This window comes from Lipotes vexillifer, unplaced genomic scaffold, assembly GCF_000442215.2.
Source record: "Lipotes vexillifer unplaced genomic scaffold, Lipotes_vexillifer_v1.1 scaffold914, whole genome shotgun sequence".
Taxonomy (NCBI): Eukaryota; Metazoa; Chordata; class Mammalia; order Artiodactyla; family Lipotidae; genus Lipotes; species Lipotes vexillifer.
In genome coordinates, this window is record NW_006780388.1 from 651,581 (window position 1) to 671,580 (window position 20,000).

The 20,000-nt window shown below is 53.1% G+C and overlaps 1 protein-coding gene across 1 annotated transcript in view; it reads left to right on the forward strand.

Moving 5' to 3' along the window:
• CORO7 (coronin 7) overlaps positions 1 to 20,000 on the forward strand; it is a 61,152-nt gene that overhangs the window by 3,057 nt on the left and 38,095 nt on the right. The window contains exons 3-6 of the mRNA XM_007453475.1: positions 337 to 411; positions 4,893 to 4,963; positions 5,340 to 5,523; positions 8,277 to 8,353. Of these exons, the coding sequence (XP_007453537.1) occupies positions 337 to 411; positions 4,893 to 4,963; positions 5,340 to 5,523; positions 8,277 to 8,353 (407 nt within the window). The remainder of the gene's footprint in view (positions 1 to 336; positions 412 to 4,892; positions 4,964 to 5,339; positions 5,524 to 8,276; positions 8,354 to 20,000) is intronic.

Here is a 20,000-nt window from a genome sequence, read left to right on the forward strand (position 1 = left end):
CTCAGCTCTGCTGCCCTTGGGTGAGGGCTTCTTTCTCAGGTAAAGCTGGGAAGGTGGCAACTGGTAGCCCCAAGCTGACTGCTTATAACCTACAGTGCCTTAAAGAGACAACCTTTTACCCTGGTGTCTTTGCACAGTCGATGTCACTGAAGGCTCTTGTGTGGGGCAGGAACCGAAACCTCTGCCAGTCACTCTGTCCCAAACGGTGTGACCTTACAGTTGGTGGAGGCTCTGGGAAGGTCCAAGGCTGAGCATTTGGGTCTTGTGTGCTCTGGGAGTCCTGGGTAACAGATCCCTATTAGGCCTGAAGTCAGAGTCCCCGTGTTTGTTTGACAGGCGTGCTGGGCATCGTGCCTCTGGAAGGCCAGGGAGAGGACAAGAGACATGTGACCCACCTGGGCTGCCATTCAGGTGAGTGGAGACTGGACCCAGGAATCCTGAAACTTGCCCTCCCCTCCCTGGGGCCAAGGATTCATACTCACCTGGTCCCACAGCCCTGTAGCTGGCTGGGTCCTTCCTGTTCTCACTGTGCCTTCTGACAGACGGGGTCTGGATTGGAAGGCTGGTTCCTGGTTGAGAATTCTGGCCTGGGCAGAGAGGAGGGAAGCTGGGTGCTCCAGGTGGTCAGGCTGGAAGGAGGGGTATATGCACCGGCCAGTGCCAGGCTCCAGGCTGATGCTGGCTCCCCATCACTGCAGAAGACTCAACCCTATGTGGTTCTTAGCCCTGTGTGCTCACCTGGAGCCCAGCAGATCACCTCTCACCACCAGGCATCCTCTCCAGCCAGGCTGCTCAGGGCGCTCCAAGGAGGGGGCTGGTTGGGCTGCAGGGCCGGAGATGGGCCCTCACAAAGAGAGCTTTTGTCCACCACTACAGCTGCTTCTGGGGGCGCCCAGCAGTCCGTCTGGCAGCCTGCCTGCTTTGAGGGAACAGTTTGCTCTCCTTGGGCTACAGCAGCGCTGGCCCAGCTGCCTCCCGTTTCCCTGTCCAGCTGCAATGGCCATGGGCCCAGACCCTCCGTACTGTGCTCCTGGCTGCCTGTTGGGCAGCCTTGGGTGAGGGAAGGGGGCTGATCCTTCGTCCCTGGTCTGGGTGTGCAGCTCAGTGTAGCAGTCCTGATGAAGATGGTGGTGGTTAGTAAAATGACAGTAGTGAAGACTGATGGAGAGCTCCCCGGGTGCTAAGCGTGTATCTGCGTTTTCTCACCTAATCCTTTTTTAAAATTTGAAACAACTTTATCGAGATATCATTTACATACTATAAACATTACTTGTTTTGAGTGAAGGATTCGATGACTTTTATTAAAGTTACAGGGTTGCATATCCCACCATCCAGTTTTAGAACATTTCCATTGTTCCAGAAAGACCCCTTGTGCCCCTTGGCAGTTAATGCGTTTCTACCTTGGGCGCTGCAGCCTCAGGCATCCGTTGATCTTTCTGCCTCTGCTGCAGGGGCTGCAAGCTACTGTGTGGCCAGATCTGGCTTGCTGCCTGTTTTTGTAAATAGTTTTATTGGAACACAGCCACGCCTCTTCATTGACTTACCGTCTGTGGCTGCTTTTTCCAACAACTGCAGAGTTAAGGAGACAGACTGTATGTCCCTCGAAGCCTAAAACGTTTTCTATCCCAACCTTCACAGAAAACGTTTGCTGGTTTCTGCTCTACAGACTGGCCTTTTCTGGACGTTTCACATAAATGGATTCACACTATACATAGTCTTTCGAATCTGGTCTGTTACGTTTGGAATGATGTTTTTGCGATCCATCTAATGTTGTAGCACGTAGATGAAGTCTGCTTTCTCATCCATTCTCATACCTCTTTTTTTTTTTTGGCTGCGTTGGGTCTTTGTTGCTGCGCATGGGCTTTCTCTAGTGGTGAGTGGGAGCTACTGTTTGTTGTGGTGTGCGGGCTTCTCGTTGTGGTGGCTCCTCTTGTTGCAGAGCACAGGCTCTAGGCGCGCAGGCTTCAGGAGTTGTGGCACGCGGGCTCAGTGGTTGTGGCTCACAGGCTCTAGAGCTCAGGCCCATTAGTTGTGGTGCAGGGGCTTAGTTGCTCCGTGGCATGTGAGATCTTCCCAGACCAGGGCTCGAACCCGTGTCCCCTGCATTGGCAGGCGGATTCTTAACCACTGCGCCACCAGGGAAGCCCCGAAGTAGGTTTATTTATTTATTTTATTATTTATTTATTTCTTTTGCGGTACGTGGGTCTCCCACTGTTGTGGCCTCTCCTGTTGTGGAGCACAGGCTCCGGACGCGCAGGCTCAGCGGCCATGGCTCACAGGCCCAGCCGCTCCGCGGCATGCGGGATTCTCCCCGGCCGGGGCACGAACTTGCGTCCCCTGCATCAGCAGGAGGACTCTCAACCACTGTGCCGCCAGGGAAGCCCCCCGAAGTAGGTTTTTATATAACCAGTTTTTCAGCTAAGAAAACTGAGGCTCAAAGAGTTAAAGAATTTAGCAGTGTTGGCATTGCTGCTGGCAGAGCCAGAATCGGAACCCAGGTGTTTTCAGGCACCATGCCGTTTGCTTCTTGATGCTTTTTCCTCATGGGGAAGTGGCCTGAAGTTGGTGTTGTCTGCAAGGTGGTGGGCCCCCTGTTACTGGGGAACCAGGCCTGTGTTGGCAGATCGTAGCCTCACTGTGGCTCCAGCTATCCAGAGCCTCTCCCTGCAGGAGCAGCCTTGCCAGAAAGCTGCTCTGAGGGTAGCTGAGCTCCAGCTCCTCAGAACCTGCTGTCTGGGCACCAGGCACCGGTCTGCCCTCTTAGGTGCTGGTGGGGCGGGGGGGAACTGTGGTGGCCTGGGTTCTGGCTGCTGCCCTGACTTCAGGGCACCCTGCCTTCAGGTACCTTCTGCCTTTTGGCTCAGGGCCAAGTGGCCCTTTGGTCCAGGGGAGCAGAAGGCTGGGAAGCATATAGAGAGCATTGCTGCATGACTGGGCTGTGGGGTGGTGGCTGGGGGTCTGCTCTGAGTTGGGAAACACCGTGTGTTGTGGTGAAGATGTAGGTTCTGAAGCTGGACTGCCTGCCTGACCCTCAGCCTTTCCCCTTCTTAGCTGTGCAGCTATGGGCAGGTTACTTAACCTCTCTGTCCTCATATACTCTTCCTCCAGTTGGGGATGACACCACAGTGCCATCCTGATGGGTCGTTGTGAGGATTTGGTGAGATAAACACACACGAAGGCCACAAGCCTGCAGGCATAACTGAGCACTCAGATCGGCCACATCACCACTGCTCATTCCCTTGGGGGTGCCAGCGTCTGCACCCAGCCTGGGCCCTGCCCTGTTCTGTGAAGAGCCCGCAGGGTGGGGTGGTAGGGCTTCCGTGGCCAGGAGTCCGGGTTAGGGCTGTCCCAAGGTGTGCCTCTTCCCGTCCGCCCCTTCTCTTCCTTTTTATTTTTTTTTAAGTTTTTAAAATTTTATTTATTTTTTTTGGCTGCATTGGGTCTTCATTGCTGCACGCAGGCTTTTCTCTAGTTGTGAGTGGGGGCTTCTCTTGTTGCGGAGCACGGGCTCTAGGCACGCAGGCTTCAGTAGTTGTGTCGCACGGGCTTAGTTGCTCCGCGGCATGTGGGATCTTCCCAGACCAGGGATCGAACCTGTGTCCCCTGCATTGGCAGGTGGATTCTTAACCACTGCGCCACCAGGGAAGTCCCCGCCCCTTCTCTTCATTGTCTCCTCTGGCAGGATGCCCAGGGTCAGTCTCTGGCCTGGGAGGAAAGTGTACCTGCTCAGCCCCCCTGGGGAGGTTGGCAGTAGGGATGGTCACTGTGCTCCTTGCTCTGGTGGCTTGGGCCTGGCCGTCCTGCTCACATCTCCACTGCCCCCACACCTGAGCCCTGGCCTTGTCTCTGTCCCCCTGAAACCCCCAGTCTCACTTCCCCTCTGGGCTCTGGCGCACTCCAGAGCCCCACCTCACTCTGTGCCCCACCTCCCCTCCCGGCCCCCCGGAGATGAGCAGTTTAGGTTCTTTGGTTGCAAAGAACTGAGACTAACTCCAGCTTGCTTAAGCCAGAAAGGGATTTGGGAGACTCTTGGGGAGCTTCCAGAACTGAAGGAGCAGCTGGACGCACAGGCCTTAGGAGGGTCCTGGCTTGAGAGCTGACAGCTCTCTCCCAGCTGGCTGCTCTCCACCCAGGCCAGTCCCTAAGGCACCCTGTCGCTAGGCTTCCCATTCCTGGTTTAACTCCTTTCAGAGAGAAGCTGGCTGCCTGGGCTGGGGTCAGGTTCACTCCTGTAGGTGAGCCAGCCTTGGCTTGTCAAGGGGCAGAGAACTCCTAGGTCAGGCATGTCACTCCAGCCCCCTGCCTACCCAATGTCCTAACCTGTGCCATCCTCCATATTCTCCAGGGCCCACTGTGCCCCCTGCAGGAAGCCTCCTCTGACCCCTGACCTTGGGGTCGCCCCTGAGTTCACAGCCTGCCTCTTGCTGCATTTGCAGAGAAGTGTGTGTCTCCCTGTGGATGTGATGAGCATCTGTTAGGGCTGGATGGCCTCTAGTCTGTCCTATATGTGAATCCTGTGGGGGCTGGCGCTTGTATCCATTCACCTGAGCTGGGTTCTGGATTTTGGGCAAATGCAGGTACCTGGTGATCCAAGGAGCTTCCTGCCCATCATTCTGCCAACCTCCCAGTGATGGGCCCTTGACCACCCTGGGATGCAGGGCTCTTGGGGATGTGTGTTGCAGGCGGGGCCCTGTAGCATTGGCCTGTGGTCTCTAGAGGTGCCCTCCCCTCGAGGACTTTCAGCCTGCTGCCATGTAGGCAGAGGGGTCAGCTCAGAGGCCCTGGGCCGTGATCCCGGCCTTGGGAGAGGGCACGGTGGGCTGGAACAGGACATTCCGGCGGGCCCACATCTGGCCCATGTCTGGCCCGTGTCAGCTGTTTCTCTCCCTCAGACCTGGTCACGGACTTGGACTTCTCTCCCTTTGATGACTTCCTCCTGGCCACGGCCTCAGCCGACAGGACGGTGAGTAGAGCGGCTAGAAGAGCTATTCCAGGCCTTATGAGCCACCAGGGCCCTGCTGGTTTGCAGTCCAGCCCCTCCTGCTAAGTTCCTCAACCCACGCCAGCTCCCGTGTGCTCCCATGCGCTTACCCTGAGCTGTGGCCATGACCTGCGTTCTGCTGCTGGGCTGCCTGAGGATAGCAGGCCTGTGGTGCTGGGGGAGCAGTGCGCTTGGCTCTCCCCACTCCCACATCTTCCCCTCGGCCCCTAACCACACCTTGTGACCCTGAGCCCGTCCCCTCCCTTCCCCTGGGGTAGGGGGCAGCCGGGGCAAGGCTGGCTGGAGGCAGGCGAGGCCCCTCCCAGTCCTGGGCTCACGGACTCGCTCTTTCCTGCAGGTGAAACTCTGGCGACTGCCTGCCCCTGGTGGGGCGCTGCCCTCGGAGCCTGGTCTGGTGCTGGGCCCTGAGGACGTCCAGGTGGAGGTGCTGCAGTTCCACCCCACCGCAGATGGCATCCTGGTGAGCGCGGCGGGCAAGACCGTGAAGGTCTGGGATGCCGCCAAGCAGCAGCCCCTCACAGGTATGGGCCACACTCACTGTCCGTCCCTGGGCAGCCCCGTCTGGCAGCACTTTGTTTCTTTGTTTATGATTTTGGTAACATGACTTTTAAGACACGTAACAAAGCTTCACATGTATGTGATATATATACATATATATATACATATATATATGTATTTATGTATATATATGGGTGTATGTGTATGTTTGTATACGTGTGTATATATTACATATAATTTTACAAGGCTTGTTACAAACACCCCATCCCTCCCTAAATCCCATAGGCATGTGTTTTCATCTCACTTAGCTGTTTTTTCTGCTTTTTCCTCCATATGTCTAAGTAACTTCCTTATACTGTTATTTCTTGAATTGTGTGACATTTCAGTTTTGAAAACAAACTACTGATTTCTCCTCTAGGGGATGAGAATTTTGCTGTTTCTACATCCCCTCCCCCCACCGTGCTGCTTCTCTTTTTTTCCCAGTATATATTGTCCTGGTCCATTTGGGCTGCTATAACAAAATCCCACAGACTGGGTGGGTTATAAACAACAGGCATTTATTTCTCACAGTTCTGGAGGCTGGAAGTCTAAGATCAAGGCACCAACAGATTCAGTGTCTGGTGAGGACCTGCTTCCTGATTCACAGATGGCCGTCCTCTGGCTGTGTCCTCATGTGGCAGCAGGGGTGAGGGAGCTCTCTGGGGCCTCTTTTATAAGAGGCCTAATACCTTTCATGGGACTCCACCCTCATGACCTTATCACCTCCCAGAGGCCCTGCCTCTGGATTCCATCCCATTGGGGGTTAGGTTTCAACATGTGAATTTGGGGGGCACACACTCAGACCACTTGTAGATGGTGACAACTTTGGGTCAGATTCCTCAGTATTTGAATGGTTATGACCCTGCAATGTGACCCACAGCGGAACCCAGGTGTTTTCTGTGGCAGCATCACCAAATCCTTTCTGCAGAGTCCTCCTTGACAGGTTCAAGGTAAAGAAAGACATGAGGCTCAGAGAATTGAAGGATGGACTTGCCCCACAGTGCTGTGCAGAGTGTCCAGGGTGGGTCAGGCTCACCATGATGATACCCCCACTTCTGGGGCTAGCACCAAGGGCCGACTGGGGTGTCTGAGGGACTCCCTCCTGACTGAGGAGCCATCTTGTGCCACTTGCCCCCAAAGTGCTGCTGGTGCAGTGGAGGAGACCACCCTAACCTGGTGCAGGCCACCTGGCAGTGTGTCATCAGAGTCACCCCAGCTGTAACTAGCATCTCTCAAGCCCTTCTCGTGTGCCCAGTGCTGTGCTGAGGGCTTCACGTGGGGGGGTGTTGCCGTTCCCTGCTACAGGTGAGATGAGGTTAAATAACTTGACCAAGGCCACAGTGCAAGCAGGTAACAGGGCTGGGATTAACCTCGGAGTAGACCTTGTCATAGTAGTTTCCTATTGCTGCAGATAGAATTACCCCGAAACCTGGAGGCTTGTAACAGCTGGTAACGTTTGTCATCTCACAGTTTCTGAACGTCGGGGATTTGGGAGCAGCTTAGCTGGGTGGTTCTGGCTCAGGGCTCCTCATGAGGTTGGGGTTGAGCTGTCAGCTGGGGCTGCCGTCAATCTGAAGGCTGGACTGGGGTGGAGGGATCCGCTTCCTAAGTGGTTCACTCACACAGTGCTGGCTGTGGGAAGGAGGCCTCGGTTCTCCCCCATGGGCCTCTCTGTGGGCTGCTTGAGTGCCCTCAGTACATGGCAGCTGCTTCCCCTGGTGGGCAGTCCAAGAGAGGCATCAAGGAGGAGGCCACGGTGCCATTTACGCCCCAGCTTTGGAAGGCACATGCTCTCCGTTAGAAGCGAGTCTCTGAGTCCTGCTCACACTGAAGAAGAAGGGAATCAGGCCCCACATTTTGAAAGGAGGTGTTAGTTTCCTAGGGCTGTCGTAACGGAGTACCACAAGCAAATATATCGTCTCACAATTCTGGGGACCAGAAGTGCAAAATTAAAGTGTTGCCAGGGTTGGTTCCTTTTGAGCTGCGAGGGAGAATCTGTTCCAGGTCCCCTTCTCAGCTTCTGTGGCTTCAGGTGTTTCTTGGGGCATGTCGATGGCCGCCTTCCCTCTGTTCACATCATCTTCTCTCTGTGTATGCTTCTTCTCTCTGATTTCCCTTTTTACAAGGACACCGTTCATACTGGATTAGGGTCCATTCTAGCAATATCAGCTTAACTTGATCATCATCTCAGTTCTCCCCAGTGGATCATCTGCAAAGACCCTATTTCCAAATAAAGTCACCTTCACAGGTGCTGAGGGTTAGGACTTTCAGCATCTTTTTGTCGGGGACACAATTCGGTCTATAACAGGAGGAGTGTCAAAGAATTTGTGGACACATTTTAAAACTGTCACGCTGTGGGGGGAGGGAATGGGGATGGCCCAAGTAGGGGCCCAGGGCGGGTGTGTGTGACATGTCCGTGGTCTGTGGGGGTTGGGGGGATGTTGGTGATTGAGCAGAGTGGGGTGGCCCAGGAGCAGGGAGCCTGGGAAGGGAGTGGGAGCGTGGCCTGAGGAGGGCAGGGCTGAAGGAAGCACCCCCCCAACAAAAGCATCCCCCCCAATCTGGGAGGAGCTGCTGCCCTTGCTCCTCTGCCTGAAGCACCCTCGCTGCTGCTGCCCCTTTCCCGGAATTACCCCCAAGCCAGGCCTGCCTGCGCCTGCTTCCCTCATGCTCTCATTGCATGGGACAGGGTTGGGGGGACCCTGGACCCCTCCTGACCTTGGCCGCTTCTCTGCAGAGCTGGCGACCCACGGGGACCTGGTGCAGGGTGCCACCTGGAGCCGGGACGGAGCCCTGGTGGGCACAACATGTAAGGTAAGGGTGGGCGGTGAGACTCGAGTAAGTGCCTGTGGGGGGCCTGAGGCATGCGCAGCTCTGCCAGGGCTGTCGTGTCACAGAGCCCGTGTCCTGGGCTGTACCTGTCAGACTCGGCAGTACTTGTGGGTCAGCAGCAAACTGAGGCCAGGATAGGTGTTCACCTTCCTTGTTCTCATGCCTCTGGCTCATACCTGTCTCTTGAAGCCCCTACCGCACTAAAGAAAGACCCACACTGGACCTGTGGGGCTCCCAATACCACTCTCAGCCAGCCTCACCTGGCTGCCTGGCTGCTTTGTCCAAACTGCCTGCCTCTCCGTGAGGGTCGTGTTAGGCAGCGTCCACAAGCTGGGCACTGTGCTGGTCCTCCGGCCAGTCAGAAGGCCTCAGGGTCCTCGGTGATGCCAGGTCCTGTGCCCACTGAGTCCTGTGCTAGTGGGAGTGGCCAATGTGGGTCCAGGGATCGTACAGATAAAAGGATAATTGCGACCCAGGCTGTGAAAGAGGGACATGAGGTGCTTTGAGTGGTTGGAGAGGCCAGGGGAGGCTTAGCCTCTGGCAAGGGCTGTGAGGGAAGGGTTCATGGTGCGGGGCATGGGGAGCGTGCGGGGGGCAGAGAGCAGAGCTGCGTACACAGGGTTGTGCTTGTTAACTACAGAAGCAACAGGAAAGCACTGGAGTGTTTTTAAAACCAGAGGTGGGTGGCTGAGGTGTGAGGCGAGCAGATCTGCATTTTGAGGCTCCCCTGCTGCAGTGTGGACAGAGAATTGCAGGCCGGGACGAGGGAGCTGGGGAGGAGAGAGCTGTAGGGTTGGTGGTGGGCTGTGTGTGAGGGGTGGGGGGGCCCAAGGCCGGCTCCTGGGTTACAGGCTGGAGGAGGCCTGCCACCGAGACTGGGCACTCCCCAGGTTGGAGGTGCCGGGTAGGTCTGGGTGGAGGTGTCAGTTGAGTCCGTGCACTTGGCTCTGGGCAGTGGTCTGAGCAGAAGGTGGAGGCCTGGGTGGCGTCTGTGTTTATGTGGCACCTGCAGAGGGACGAGAGTGCCCTGAGTGGGAGAGAAGGGTTGAGAGCAGAGGCAGAGGGACCCTGAGGAAGGATCAGAACCTGCGAGGAGACGGGGGAGCACCTGGTGGGAGGAAGGACGCCCTGAGAACTAGGCTAGAGGGCGTCCAGGGAACACGGGAAGGGTCTGAGAAGACGTGGCTGACACATATCCACAGGATTTGGGTCATGAGATCTTCAGGAGCTTGCAGGGTGTCTGCTGCCTGAAGCCACACGTGAAGGAAGGTGGGAGGCGAGGAAGGAGCCTGCAAGGGCTCTTCCAGGAAGCGTGGCCGGGGGGGTGGGGACCAGAGCTGGCTGGGGTGGGGTTGAGAATGCCTCTGAAGAGAAAATGTGGGGCCTGCATACACGGGAGGATCCTATTTCCCACTTTCTCTTCTCTCTGCCTTCTTTGGAAGCCCCATTTCCTGGTCTTCGTCCACTTTTCCCCCCTGTTTGGTTTATTAAACATTAGGCTCCAGACATTGGCCTGAGCTCTGGGGGTCGAGAGGTAAATCAGACGGGGCTGCTACTGTCCCCTTAGGTCCCTAAGGAGCCGTGCTCTAGGGCAAGGCAGTCACATGGTTCCCTTGCTCAGGCAAAACGATGGTGACACAGCTTCCCAGGGACAGTGAGGTCGGGGCTACCCTTACTGAGGAGGGGACAGGTGTCCCAGGCAGAGGGACCAGCCTGGACAGAGTCCTGTGTTTGGGCTGTGACCTCCCCCTCCACTGAGAAACCCCCTCTGTGCTGTCTCCACAGCGTGTGTGTGTGTATGTGTGTGTGTGTGTGTGTGTGTGTAAGTGTGTAAGAGAGAGAGAGAGAGAATGAGATAATATGGGAGCGAGGAGGAAGCTGGAAGGAAATTGTCATGGGAGGTGTTTTGATCACCCAAGCATAGTAGTTTATGCTTGTTTTACAAATTTTGGAGAGCAGTGAAAAAGTAAAGAAGCAAAAAAAAAAAAAGGCGCCTGTAACCCTTCCACCCAGGGACAGGGCCTGTCACCATTTTGACATCTTTCTCTCTATGCTTTTTCTATACGTGTAGGAATCATACTCTCCCATGTTAGTTTATCCTGCACTTTTTTATTCCACATAATAAACATTTTCTCTAATTCATCAAAAATTTAATAAATGTCATGGGAAATATTTAATCATATAGATTCGCAGTTTTCTCAGTGGAGCTCCTACTCCCAGAAGCGTGGATTACTTCCAGTTTATGTCACTGTGTTATAAGCTGTAACGTTTGAATGTATCTGTATATAGGGTTTTTCTCTGCCTTCTCTGTGAGTTTCTTAGCCTAGAGCAGGGGCAGACTTTTTCTGTGAAGGGCCAGATAGTAGATGCTTTGGGTTTTGCAGGCCAGGCTGTCTCTGTCAGTGCACCTTGTAGCAGAGCAGCAGCCATGGGCAGTACATAGCATGAGGGGCGTAGCTGTGTCCCAGTAAAACTGCATTGGTAGAGCCAGGTCTCAGGCTGGATGTGGCCCGTGGGCCTTAGAGCTTGCCCACCCCCACCTAGATTCCTATGAGGGGTGTTGCTGACTGTAGGCTGTGAAGATTCTTAAGGTGGTTGATACATTTTAGCCAGCGGCTTTCCAGAGGAGGCGGCCCTGGGGCTGTTCTGTGAACGCCTTGGGCTCCAGCTTGGGCTTTGGGGGGAGACATGTGTCCATGGGTGCGCAGTCAGCCCTCTGAGCCTGGAGGTTGAACAGAGCAGGGCTGCCTGTCCCACATGTGAGTCTGCGAGGAAGTGTGCGGAAAGCCCCAGCCCCTGAGGGAGGGCCCTGCTCTTCCTCCTCCTCATGGTTCCAGTGGGTGCCTGAGGTGGTCAGAGCTGCAGCGCGTGGCTTCGGGCAGCTTGACAGAGGGCAGCAGGAAGGGGCCTTGGTTTCCATGGTGATGGAGCAGTCCTGGGCAGACAGGTGATGTTCTGAGCAGGGACTGGCCTCAGTGACGGCCCACACATCAGCCTGCCTGGGCCACGGCCCTGGATGGGGAGGAAGGCAGCTTCTGTAGAGCTTGCCCGGGCCGCCCGCCAGCACCCCACCCTGCCCGCAGGTACTGTGGCCTGGACGGCCCTTCACTCGAGAGCTGCAACCCATGAGGCCAGTCTAGCCTGTGGCCTCCGCCCTGCGTCCACTCGGCTCTAGGCCCCCAGCCCAGCCCCAGGCAGGGTGTCTGGGGAGCAGGTGTCTGGGGGCTGGACATGGGTGGTTTCCTGTGGAGCAGCCAGAGGTGCCGGCGCTCCCCAGAGCTCCCGGCCCAGCTGGGCCTGACATGAACCGGACCCCCCAGAGTGGTCAGAACCCCCAGTGTGGTTGAGTCTGTCTTTGATGAGGCTGCAGAGGGATCGATTAGGAGGCAGGCACTCTCCCGGGGGTCCTGTCTCCCAGGGGTCCTGCTGTGTTCAGAGGCAGCCAGGTGAGGGGTGTGGCCGGGGGCAGGGTAGGGCCAGCTGAGGCTGAGCCTGAGGCCACGCGAGGGCTTTGTTCTGAGGGCAGCGGTCACTGTGGTGGAGGACACGGTGTGGGGATGGGGTGATGGCAAGGAGCATGTCAGCCTTCAGGAGGGGGGCCAGCGCAGGGAGAAGTGACTCCCTGGGGGAAGGCCTGGCGGAGCATGGGGCTGTGGGTACCTAGGAGGGGGCCGAGGGCGTTGGGTCCAGGGACTGCTTGCAGATGCCTTGTGGAACTATGCGGGAGCTGTCCCTGTTGAGGCAAGGGGGCTGGGCCCTGTCCCCATGCTGACCAGTCACTGGACATGCACATGGCTGTGGGCAGCAGTGCCAGGAGGGGTGACAGCTGCGAGCCCTCAGCACCCAGGGATGGAGGGCCTCACCACAAACCCTGCAGCCACAGCAGTCCCCAGGGTGCCATCCCTGGGGACAGCTTTCCCAGGATCTGCGAGAGGAACCCTGGGCCGCTGGTCTCATCCTCTCCCTCCCCACCACCCAGGCTGGGCTCCTGAATTCTGGACTGCCCCCCTGCTGGTTACAGGGGGCGTCTCTGTTGTGGGGGTCCAGCCCCATGTCCCCAGGGGTCTGAGCCCCATTTACCATCAAGATTGGGCCCGGAGCTGGGTGGGTGGAGAAGGAAGAGCTATCCAGTCACACAGCACCCTGTCCCCATTGTGTCCTGGGATGGCAACTCAACTCCTCACCTGCTGGTGTCTTGTGGGGAGGGATTAGTGGAGCAGGCCATCTCTGAGTCTGGTGGACCTCTGTGCCTTCTCCGCCCAGAGCCCAAAGGCGCAGGGACGAGAAACATAGATTTCCCAAGTGGGTTGCCTGGAGTGGTGCCCAGGGGAGGCCCCCCAGCTCCCACCCCAGTTCCTAGACCTGGTTATGTGTGGGGACACAGGGCCTCGCGATACTGTTGATGTGGGTGTGGCATCCTGGGGGAGGACGCTGTCCTTGAAGGGTGTCACATGTCAGCGAGTGCCGGGCATCACCACAGTCCTGTGTCCACTGCCCCTTCCTTTGCTGTAAAGGGAGCCTCAGGATCCTGAATGGGTTAGTCAAAAGCCGCAAGCCCTTGGGGAGTGGTGCAGGAGGGGGACTGCCCCTGTGACCGCAGTCCAGGTGGAGGTGCCCATGGGTTTGTTCTGAGAGTGTGGGGGGAGCCCGTGAGGGGCCCACCCTCAGCAGGAGGGAGCCTGAGCCCCTCTTGACCAGTGGTCGGCAACATTCTTCTCATCAGGGCCTCCCTGGTCTCCACACTGTGCTCCCCGCCAACCCCACGGGGAAAACCTCCCTGGCTACCTGGTTATGACTCCTGTCCTGCCTTGGAGCAGTTCTACCTGCAGGCCTCCTGATGCCCCTGCAGGGCGAGGGGCTGGCCCAGCCCAGTGAAGCCCCTTCTGGCTCCCCTCCCAGCTCCTGCGGGCAAGGGGAGGAGCAGGTGGCCGCTAGGGGGCACGCTGGCCCCACAGATGGCTGGGCTTGGCCAGCTGGGCTCCCACTCCACCGGGAGTGGGCCTGTGAGCCCAGCGCCTCGGCAGCCCAGTGCCACCCCCGCTGCCCGGCCCTGCAGGCCCCACCAGCGCCAGTCCAGCCCCCAATACCCAGTCTGAAGCCTGGTCTGGACCTCCTGTTGGAATTCTGCACTCGATGGCCCACCTGCCTTTAGGGAGGTGCCCAGGTCCCAAGACTGTGCCTCCGACCTGTGAGAAGTGCTGCCATCACCCTCACCCCACCCTGGGCTCGGGGGTTTGTCCAGGTCACAGAGCACATCAGTGGTGGATTTGGTGTCCTAACCCTGCCTGTCTGGTCTCCACAGGGGTGGGAGTGGCCGTTGCTGCCAGGAGGCCTTCCCTCTTGCCTGTCATCTGTCGAGACCCAGTGTCGCTCACTGCTTGACCCATCCTCTGTCTGTCCCGTGCTGCCCTGTCTCTGTTCTGAAGCTCTGGTTCTTTCACTGTCCCTTGCTGTCTTTTCTGTGTCTATAGTTGTCTCTGTTCTCTGTCTTTCTCTCTTTCTGTGTCTCTGTTCTTCTCTGATCCTCTATCTTTCCCCATCCTCTCTCTGTCTCTCACTGTTCTTTCTGCCTGTCTCCATCCTGTGTTCCTCACTGTCCTTGTCTGTCTGATCGCTGTCTGTCTCTAAGCAGCCTCCTCCCGACCAAGGCTGTGGAGTGGACGGTGCCTCAGAACTAACCACTGGACTGTGCCTGGTGCCCACCTGGCACGTAGCAAGTGCTCAGTAACTGCAGCTGGAAGGAGGACCCTGGGACCCTGTCCGTGAAGGCCCGTGAAGGGAGGCCTGGCTTTCGAGGCCTCTGCAGGCTGACCCCTCCCTTGTCCAGCTGTGTGCTTGCTTGCTGCCCCCGACTCCTGCCATTCATTCTCCCTGTATGACCTCGTCTTCCCTCCACGTCTCGTGCCAGCGAGCTCCTGTCTCCACATCTTTGCTCGTTCTCTTCCTCCTCCCTCGAATGCCTTTCCCTTCCCAGTACAAGCTCCACTTGTCCTCTGGGCTCAAGTCAGGTCCATGTTCCTCCCCAGAGTTACCTGTGACCACCTCTGGGTTGCAGACACCAGCACTCAGCAGAGACTGTCTGCTCTGTCTGAATCCCAAGCACCTAGGCAGGGCCAGGAGTCCCCATATTCCCCTCCCCGCTCCACCTTGCATTGGTGAGGTGCGTTTGTTATAGTTAAAGCAATGTTGCTACAGTAACTAAAGCCCACAATCTACATTAGGGTTCACTCTTGCATGTTTTTTTTTTTAAAACAAACTTGGTCTTTCTTTTTTAAAAAAAAAAAAATTATTTACTTATTTGGCTGTGCTGGGTCTTGGTTGCAGCACGTGGGATCTTCACTGCCGCTTGCGGGATCTTTGTTGCAGCATGCAGGATCTTTAGTTGTGGCATGCGAACTCTTAGTTGTGGCATGTGGGATCTAGTTCCCCAACGGATCGAACCTGGGCCCCCTGCATTGGGAGCATGGAGTCTTAAGCCACTGGACCACCAGGGAAGTCCCCAGGGTTCACTCTTGATGTGCTTTCTGTGGGTTCCTGCAAATGCATGATGTCATGTATCCATCATTACAGCATCACACAGGATAGTTTCACTGCCCTAAAAAAGTGCCCTGTGCTTCACCCGTTCATCCCTGCCTTCCTCTTCCCAAACCCCTGGCAACCACTGATCTTTTTGTTGTCTCTGTAAGATTTGCCTTCTCCTGGATGTCGAATGTCATAGTTGGAATCAAAAGAATATGTTGCCTTTCCAGATGGGCTTCTTTCACTTAGTAATATGCATTTATAGGTCTTCCATATCTTTTTGTGGACTGATAGCTATTTTTTTTGTAATTTTGGTATGAAAAACGCATATAAAATTTGCCATCTTAACCATTTTAAATATACAGTTCTAATATTAAGTATATTTACATTGTTGTGAAACAGATCTCCAGAACTGAAACTCTACACCCACTGAACAACTTCTCTTTGGCCCCTACCCCAGCCTCTTGTAATCATTTTACTTTCCATATCTATGAATTTGACTACTTTAAATACCTCATATAAATGGAATCATACGTTATTTGTCCTTCTGTAAATGGTTTATTTCATTTAGCATAATGTCCTTAAGGTTCATTCATACTGTAGCATGTGACAGGGTTTCCTTTTTCAGACTGAAAAATATTTCATTGAATGTGTAAACCATGTTTTGTTTTGTTTTTTGGCTGTGTTGGGTCTTTGCTGCTGTGCGCTGGCTTTCTCTAGTTGCAGTGAGCGGGGGCTACTCTTTGTTGCGGTGCATGGGCTTCTCATTGTGGTGGCTTTTCTTGTTGCGAAGCACAGGCTTCAGTAGTTGCAGCACGCAGGCTCAGTAGTTGTAGCACACGGGCCCTAGAGCGTGTGGGCTTCAGTAGTTGTGGCGCATGGAATCTAGGGTGCGCAGGCTTCAGTATTGTGGCGTGTGGGCTCAGTAGTGTGGCTCTCGGGCTCTAGAGTGCAGGCTCAGTAGTTGTGGCACATGGGCTTAGTTGCTCCGCAGCATGTGGGATCTTCCCAGACCAGGGCTTGAACCTGTGTCCCCTGCATTGGCAGGCGGATTCTTAACCACTGCACCACCAGGGAAGTCCCATGTTTTGTTTATCCATTCATCTGTCAGTGGACACTTGGGTTGCCTCTGTGTCTTGGGTATTGTGAATAATGCTGCTGCGAACATGGGTGTGCAAATATTTCTTTGTGACCCGATTTTCAGTTCTTTTGGGTTTATACCCAGAATTGCTGGATCATATGATAATTCTATTTTTAATTTTTTGAGGAACTGCTAGACTGTTTTCCATAGCATCTGTACCATTCTATGTTCCCACCACCATGCACAAGGATTCCAGCTTTCCACATCCTCACCAACACTTGTTATATTCTAGATTTTTTGATAGTAGCCATTCTGTAGGGTGTGAGGTAATATCTTACTATAATTTTCATTTGCATTTCTCTGAGGATTAGTGATGTTAAACATCTTTTCACTTGCTTGTTGGCCATTTGTGTATCTATGGGAAAATGTCTGTTCAAGTTCTTTGCTCATTTTTAGTTGGTTTATTTGATTTTTCGTTTTTGAGTAATATGAGTTCTTTATATGCTCTGGATGTTTATTCCTTGTAAGATAGATGATGTGAAAATATTTTCTCCCATTCTGTAGGTTGTCTTTTTACTCTGTTGTGTCCTTTGATAAACAAAAGTTAAGTTTTACATTGTCTCATTTGTCTATTTTTGCTTTTCTCTGTGCTTTGTTATCGTATTTAAGAAATCATTACCGGGCTTCCCTGGTGGCACAGTGCTTAAGAATCCGCTTGCCAATGCAGGGGACACGGGTTCGAGCACTGGTCTGGGAAGATCCCACATGCCACGGAGCAGCTAAACCTGTGCACCACAACTACTGAGCCTGTGCTCCAGAGCCTGTGAGCCACAACTCCTGAATCCTGGGCGCCTAGAGCCCTTGCTCTGCAACAAGAGAAGCCACCACAATGAGAAACCTGCACACCACAAGTAGAAGATGCCTGTGCACAGCAACAAAGACCCAATGCAGCCAAAGATAAATAAATAAAACAAATAAATAATTTTTTTAAAAAAGAAAGAAATCATTACCAAATTCAATGTCATGAAGTTTTTCCCCTATGTTTTCTTCTTGGAGTTTTATGGTTTGGGGTCTGAGCTATTTATTTTTTTATTGCTGAACAATATTCCATTGTATGAATGTACCACAGTTTATTTATTCATTCACTTACTGAGGAACTTCTTGGCTGCTTCCGGTTTTTTGCAACTGCTATAAACATTTATGTGGATATAAGTTTTTAACTTATTTGGGTAAATACTTAGGATATTAGGTAAATACAGTTGCTGAATCATGTAGTAAGAGTTTTGTTTTGTTTTTAAAGCTTTGTAAGAAACTGCCAGACTGTCTTCTAAAGTGGCCTTAATCATTTTGCATTCCCACCAGAAGTGTGAATGAGAGTTCCTGTTGCTCCACATCCTCACCAGTATTTGGTGTTGTCAGTTTGTTTTTTTGTTTGTTTTTGTTTTTTGCGGTATGTGGGCCTCTCACTGTTATGGCCTCTCCCGTTGTGGAGCACGGGCTCTGGACGCGCAGGCTCAGCGGCCATGGCTCACGGGCCCAGCCGCTCCGCGGCATGTGGGATCTTCCCGGACCAGGGCTCGAACCCATGTCCCCTGCTTCGGCAGGCGGACTCTCAACCACTGCGCCACCAGGGAAGCCCTGGTGTTGTCAGTTTTTTGAAATTTAGCCATTCTAGTAGGTTTGTAGTGGTAGCTTATTGTTGTTTTAATTTACAGTTCCTTAATGAGATACAGTGTTAAGCATCTTTTCATGTTTTCATTTTTCATCTGTGTATCTTTTTTGGTGAGGTGTCCATTCTGGTCTCTTGCCTATTTTTTAATTTTTTTTTTTTTTTTTTTTTTTTTTTTTTTAGTTTTAAGTGTTCTTTGTGTTTTTTGGGTATAAGTTCTTTCTCAGATATGTGCTTTGCAAATGTTTTCTCCCAGTCTGTGGCATGTCTTTATTTTCTTAACAGTGTCTTTTGCAGACCAGTAGTTTATAATTTTAATGAAGTCCAATTTATCAGTTTTTTCTTTCATAGGTCACACTTTTGGTATTGTATCTAATAGGTTATTGCCAAACCCAAGGTCACCTAGGTTTTCTCATATGCTATTTTCTAGAGGTTTTATAATAAAGGTTTGTGTTTTTATGTTTAAGACTATGATCCAGGGCTTCCCTGGTGGTGCAGTGGTTGAGAGTCCGCCTGCCGATGCAGGGGACATGGGTTCGTGCCCCGGTCCGGGAGGATCCCACGTGCCGCGGAGCGGCTGGGCCCGTGAGCCATGGCCGCTGAGCCTGCGCGTCCGGAGCCTGTGCTCCGCAACAGGAGAGGCCACAACAGTGAGAGGCCCGCGTACCGCAAAAAAAAAAAAAAAAAAGACTATGATCCGTTTTTAGTTGATTTTTGTGAAAGATGTAAAGTCTGTGTCTAGATTCATTTCTTTGCATGTGGATGCCCAGTTGTTCCAGCACCATTTGTTGAAAAGACTGTCTTTGCTCCATTGTATTGCCTTTGCTCCCTTGTCGAAGATCAGCTGGCTGTAGTTAAGAGGGTCTTCCTCTGGGCTCTCTGTTCTGTTCCATTGATCTGTTTGTCTGTCTTTGTGCAGATCCACACCGTCCTGATTACTGTAGCTTTAGAATATAGCCGGGAAGCAGCAGTCCTCCACCTTTGTTCTTCTCCTTTATTTTGTGTTGACCATTCTGAGTCTTTTGCCTCTCCACATAAGCTTCATAATCAATTTGTCGATATTCACAGAACTTGTTGGGATGTTCATTGGGATTGTATTGAATCTATAAGTCAAGTTGGGAAGAGCTGATATCTTGACAATATTGAGTATTCCTAACTGAACATGGAATATCTCTGCATTTGTTTAGTTCTGTGATTTCTTTCAGTGGTTTTGTAGTATTCCTCATGTAGATCTTATACGTATTTTGTTAGTTTTTTTTTTGGCTGTGCCACGTGGCATGCGGGGTCTTAGTTCCCCGACCAGGGATTGAACCTGCGCCCCCTGCAGTGGAAGCATGGAGTCTTAACCACTGGACCACCAGGGAAGTCCCATTTTGTTAGATTTCTAGCTAAGTATTTCAGTTTTGGGGGGTGCTTATGTAAATGGTATTGTGTTTTTAATTTCAAATTCCAATTGTTCATTGCTGGTTGATTGTTTTTTGAAATAAGAAAATATGAATCTGTGCTGATCAGAAAAAAGTGGAGCCGTACTAAGATATAAAAAGGAAAAGCTGATCACCCCTCACCTGCCTCACCCCTGGTGCCAGCATTAAAACACGGCCCGTGCCTGTCAAGACTTTTCTCCTTACTCAGCAGACTTGCAAAACATACAGGAATGTGGTCAGACAAATGGAGTTTTTTACTTTTACCACAGTAGAATCACACCACACCGCGTAACTCTGCATCTTCCTTTTTGCAGTTAACAATTTATCATGGCCAAGCCTGTAAATAGTCAACGGATACAGATTCCGCCTCCTCTCCCCCAGTTCTTTATGCATGTACATTTGTGTACACTTTCACACTCACACACGCAGAGAGATTATTCCACAGAAAGAAAGCTGTTTATATAAGGTATGGGCATTTTGTTTTGGTATTTTTTTTCTTCTTTTTTCGTCTGTTCCCATCCCCACCTTCAGTCAGGTATTCTGAACCAGTAACTGTGTGCTGAGTGATGGATCGATGTGCAAGCTTGCCGTCCTGGTTAGACGCCAAGTTAAGTGTAGAAATTATGTTGTCCTGTGAGCCCCTCTAGGCTGGGCTGAGCACAGGGCCGGACACACGTGTAGCGGCTGGGAACCTAGAGTTTGGTTCTGGTCCTCAGTTTCTCCATCTGTGAAGGGGTCATGGTGATAGCACGGCTTCATAAGGTGGTTGGAAAGATAGGGTGAGATCATGCGTGTCACATAGTAGGTGCTCAGGAAATGTGAACTCTTGTCACAGTCTGTTGTGGGTGACAGGCTGGAAAGGGGGCCTGCCCCCTGCTGTGAGAAGGAGGAACTGGGCTGGGGAGGGGTCGCCTGGTGCCTGATGCTCAACCTGTG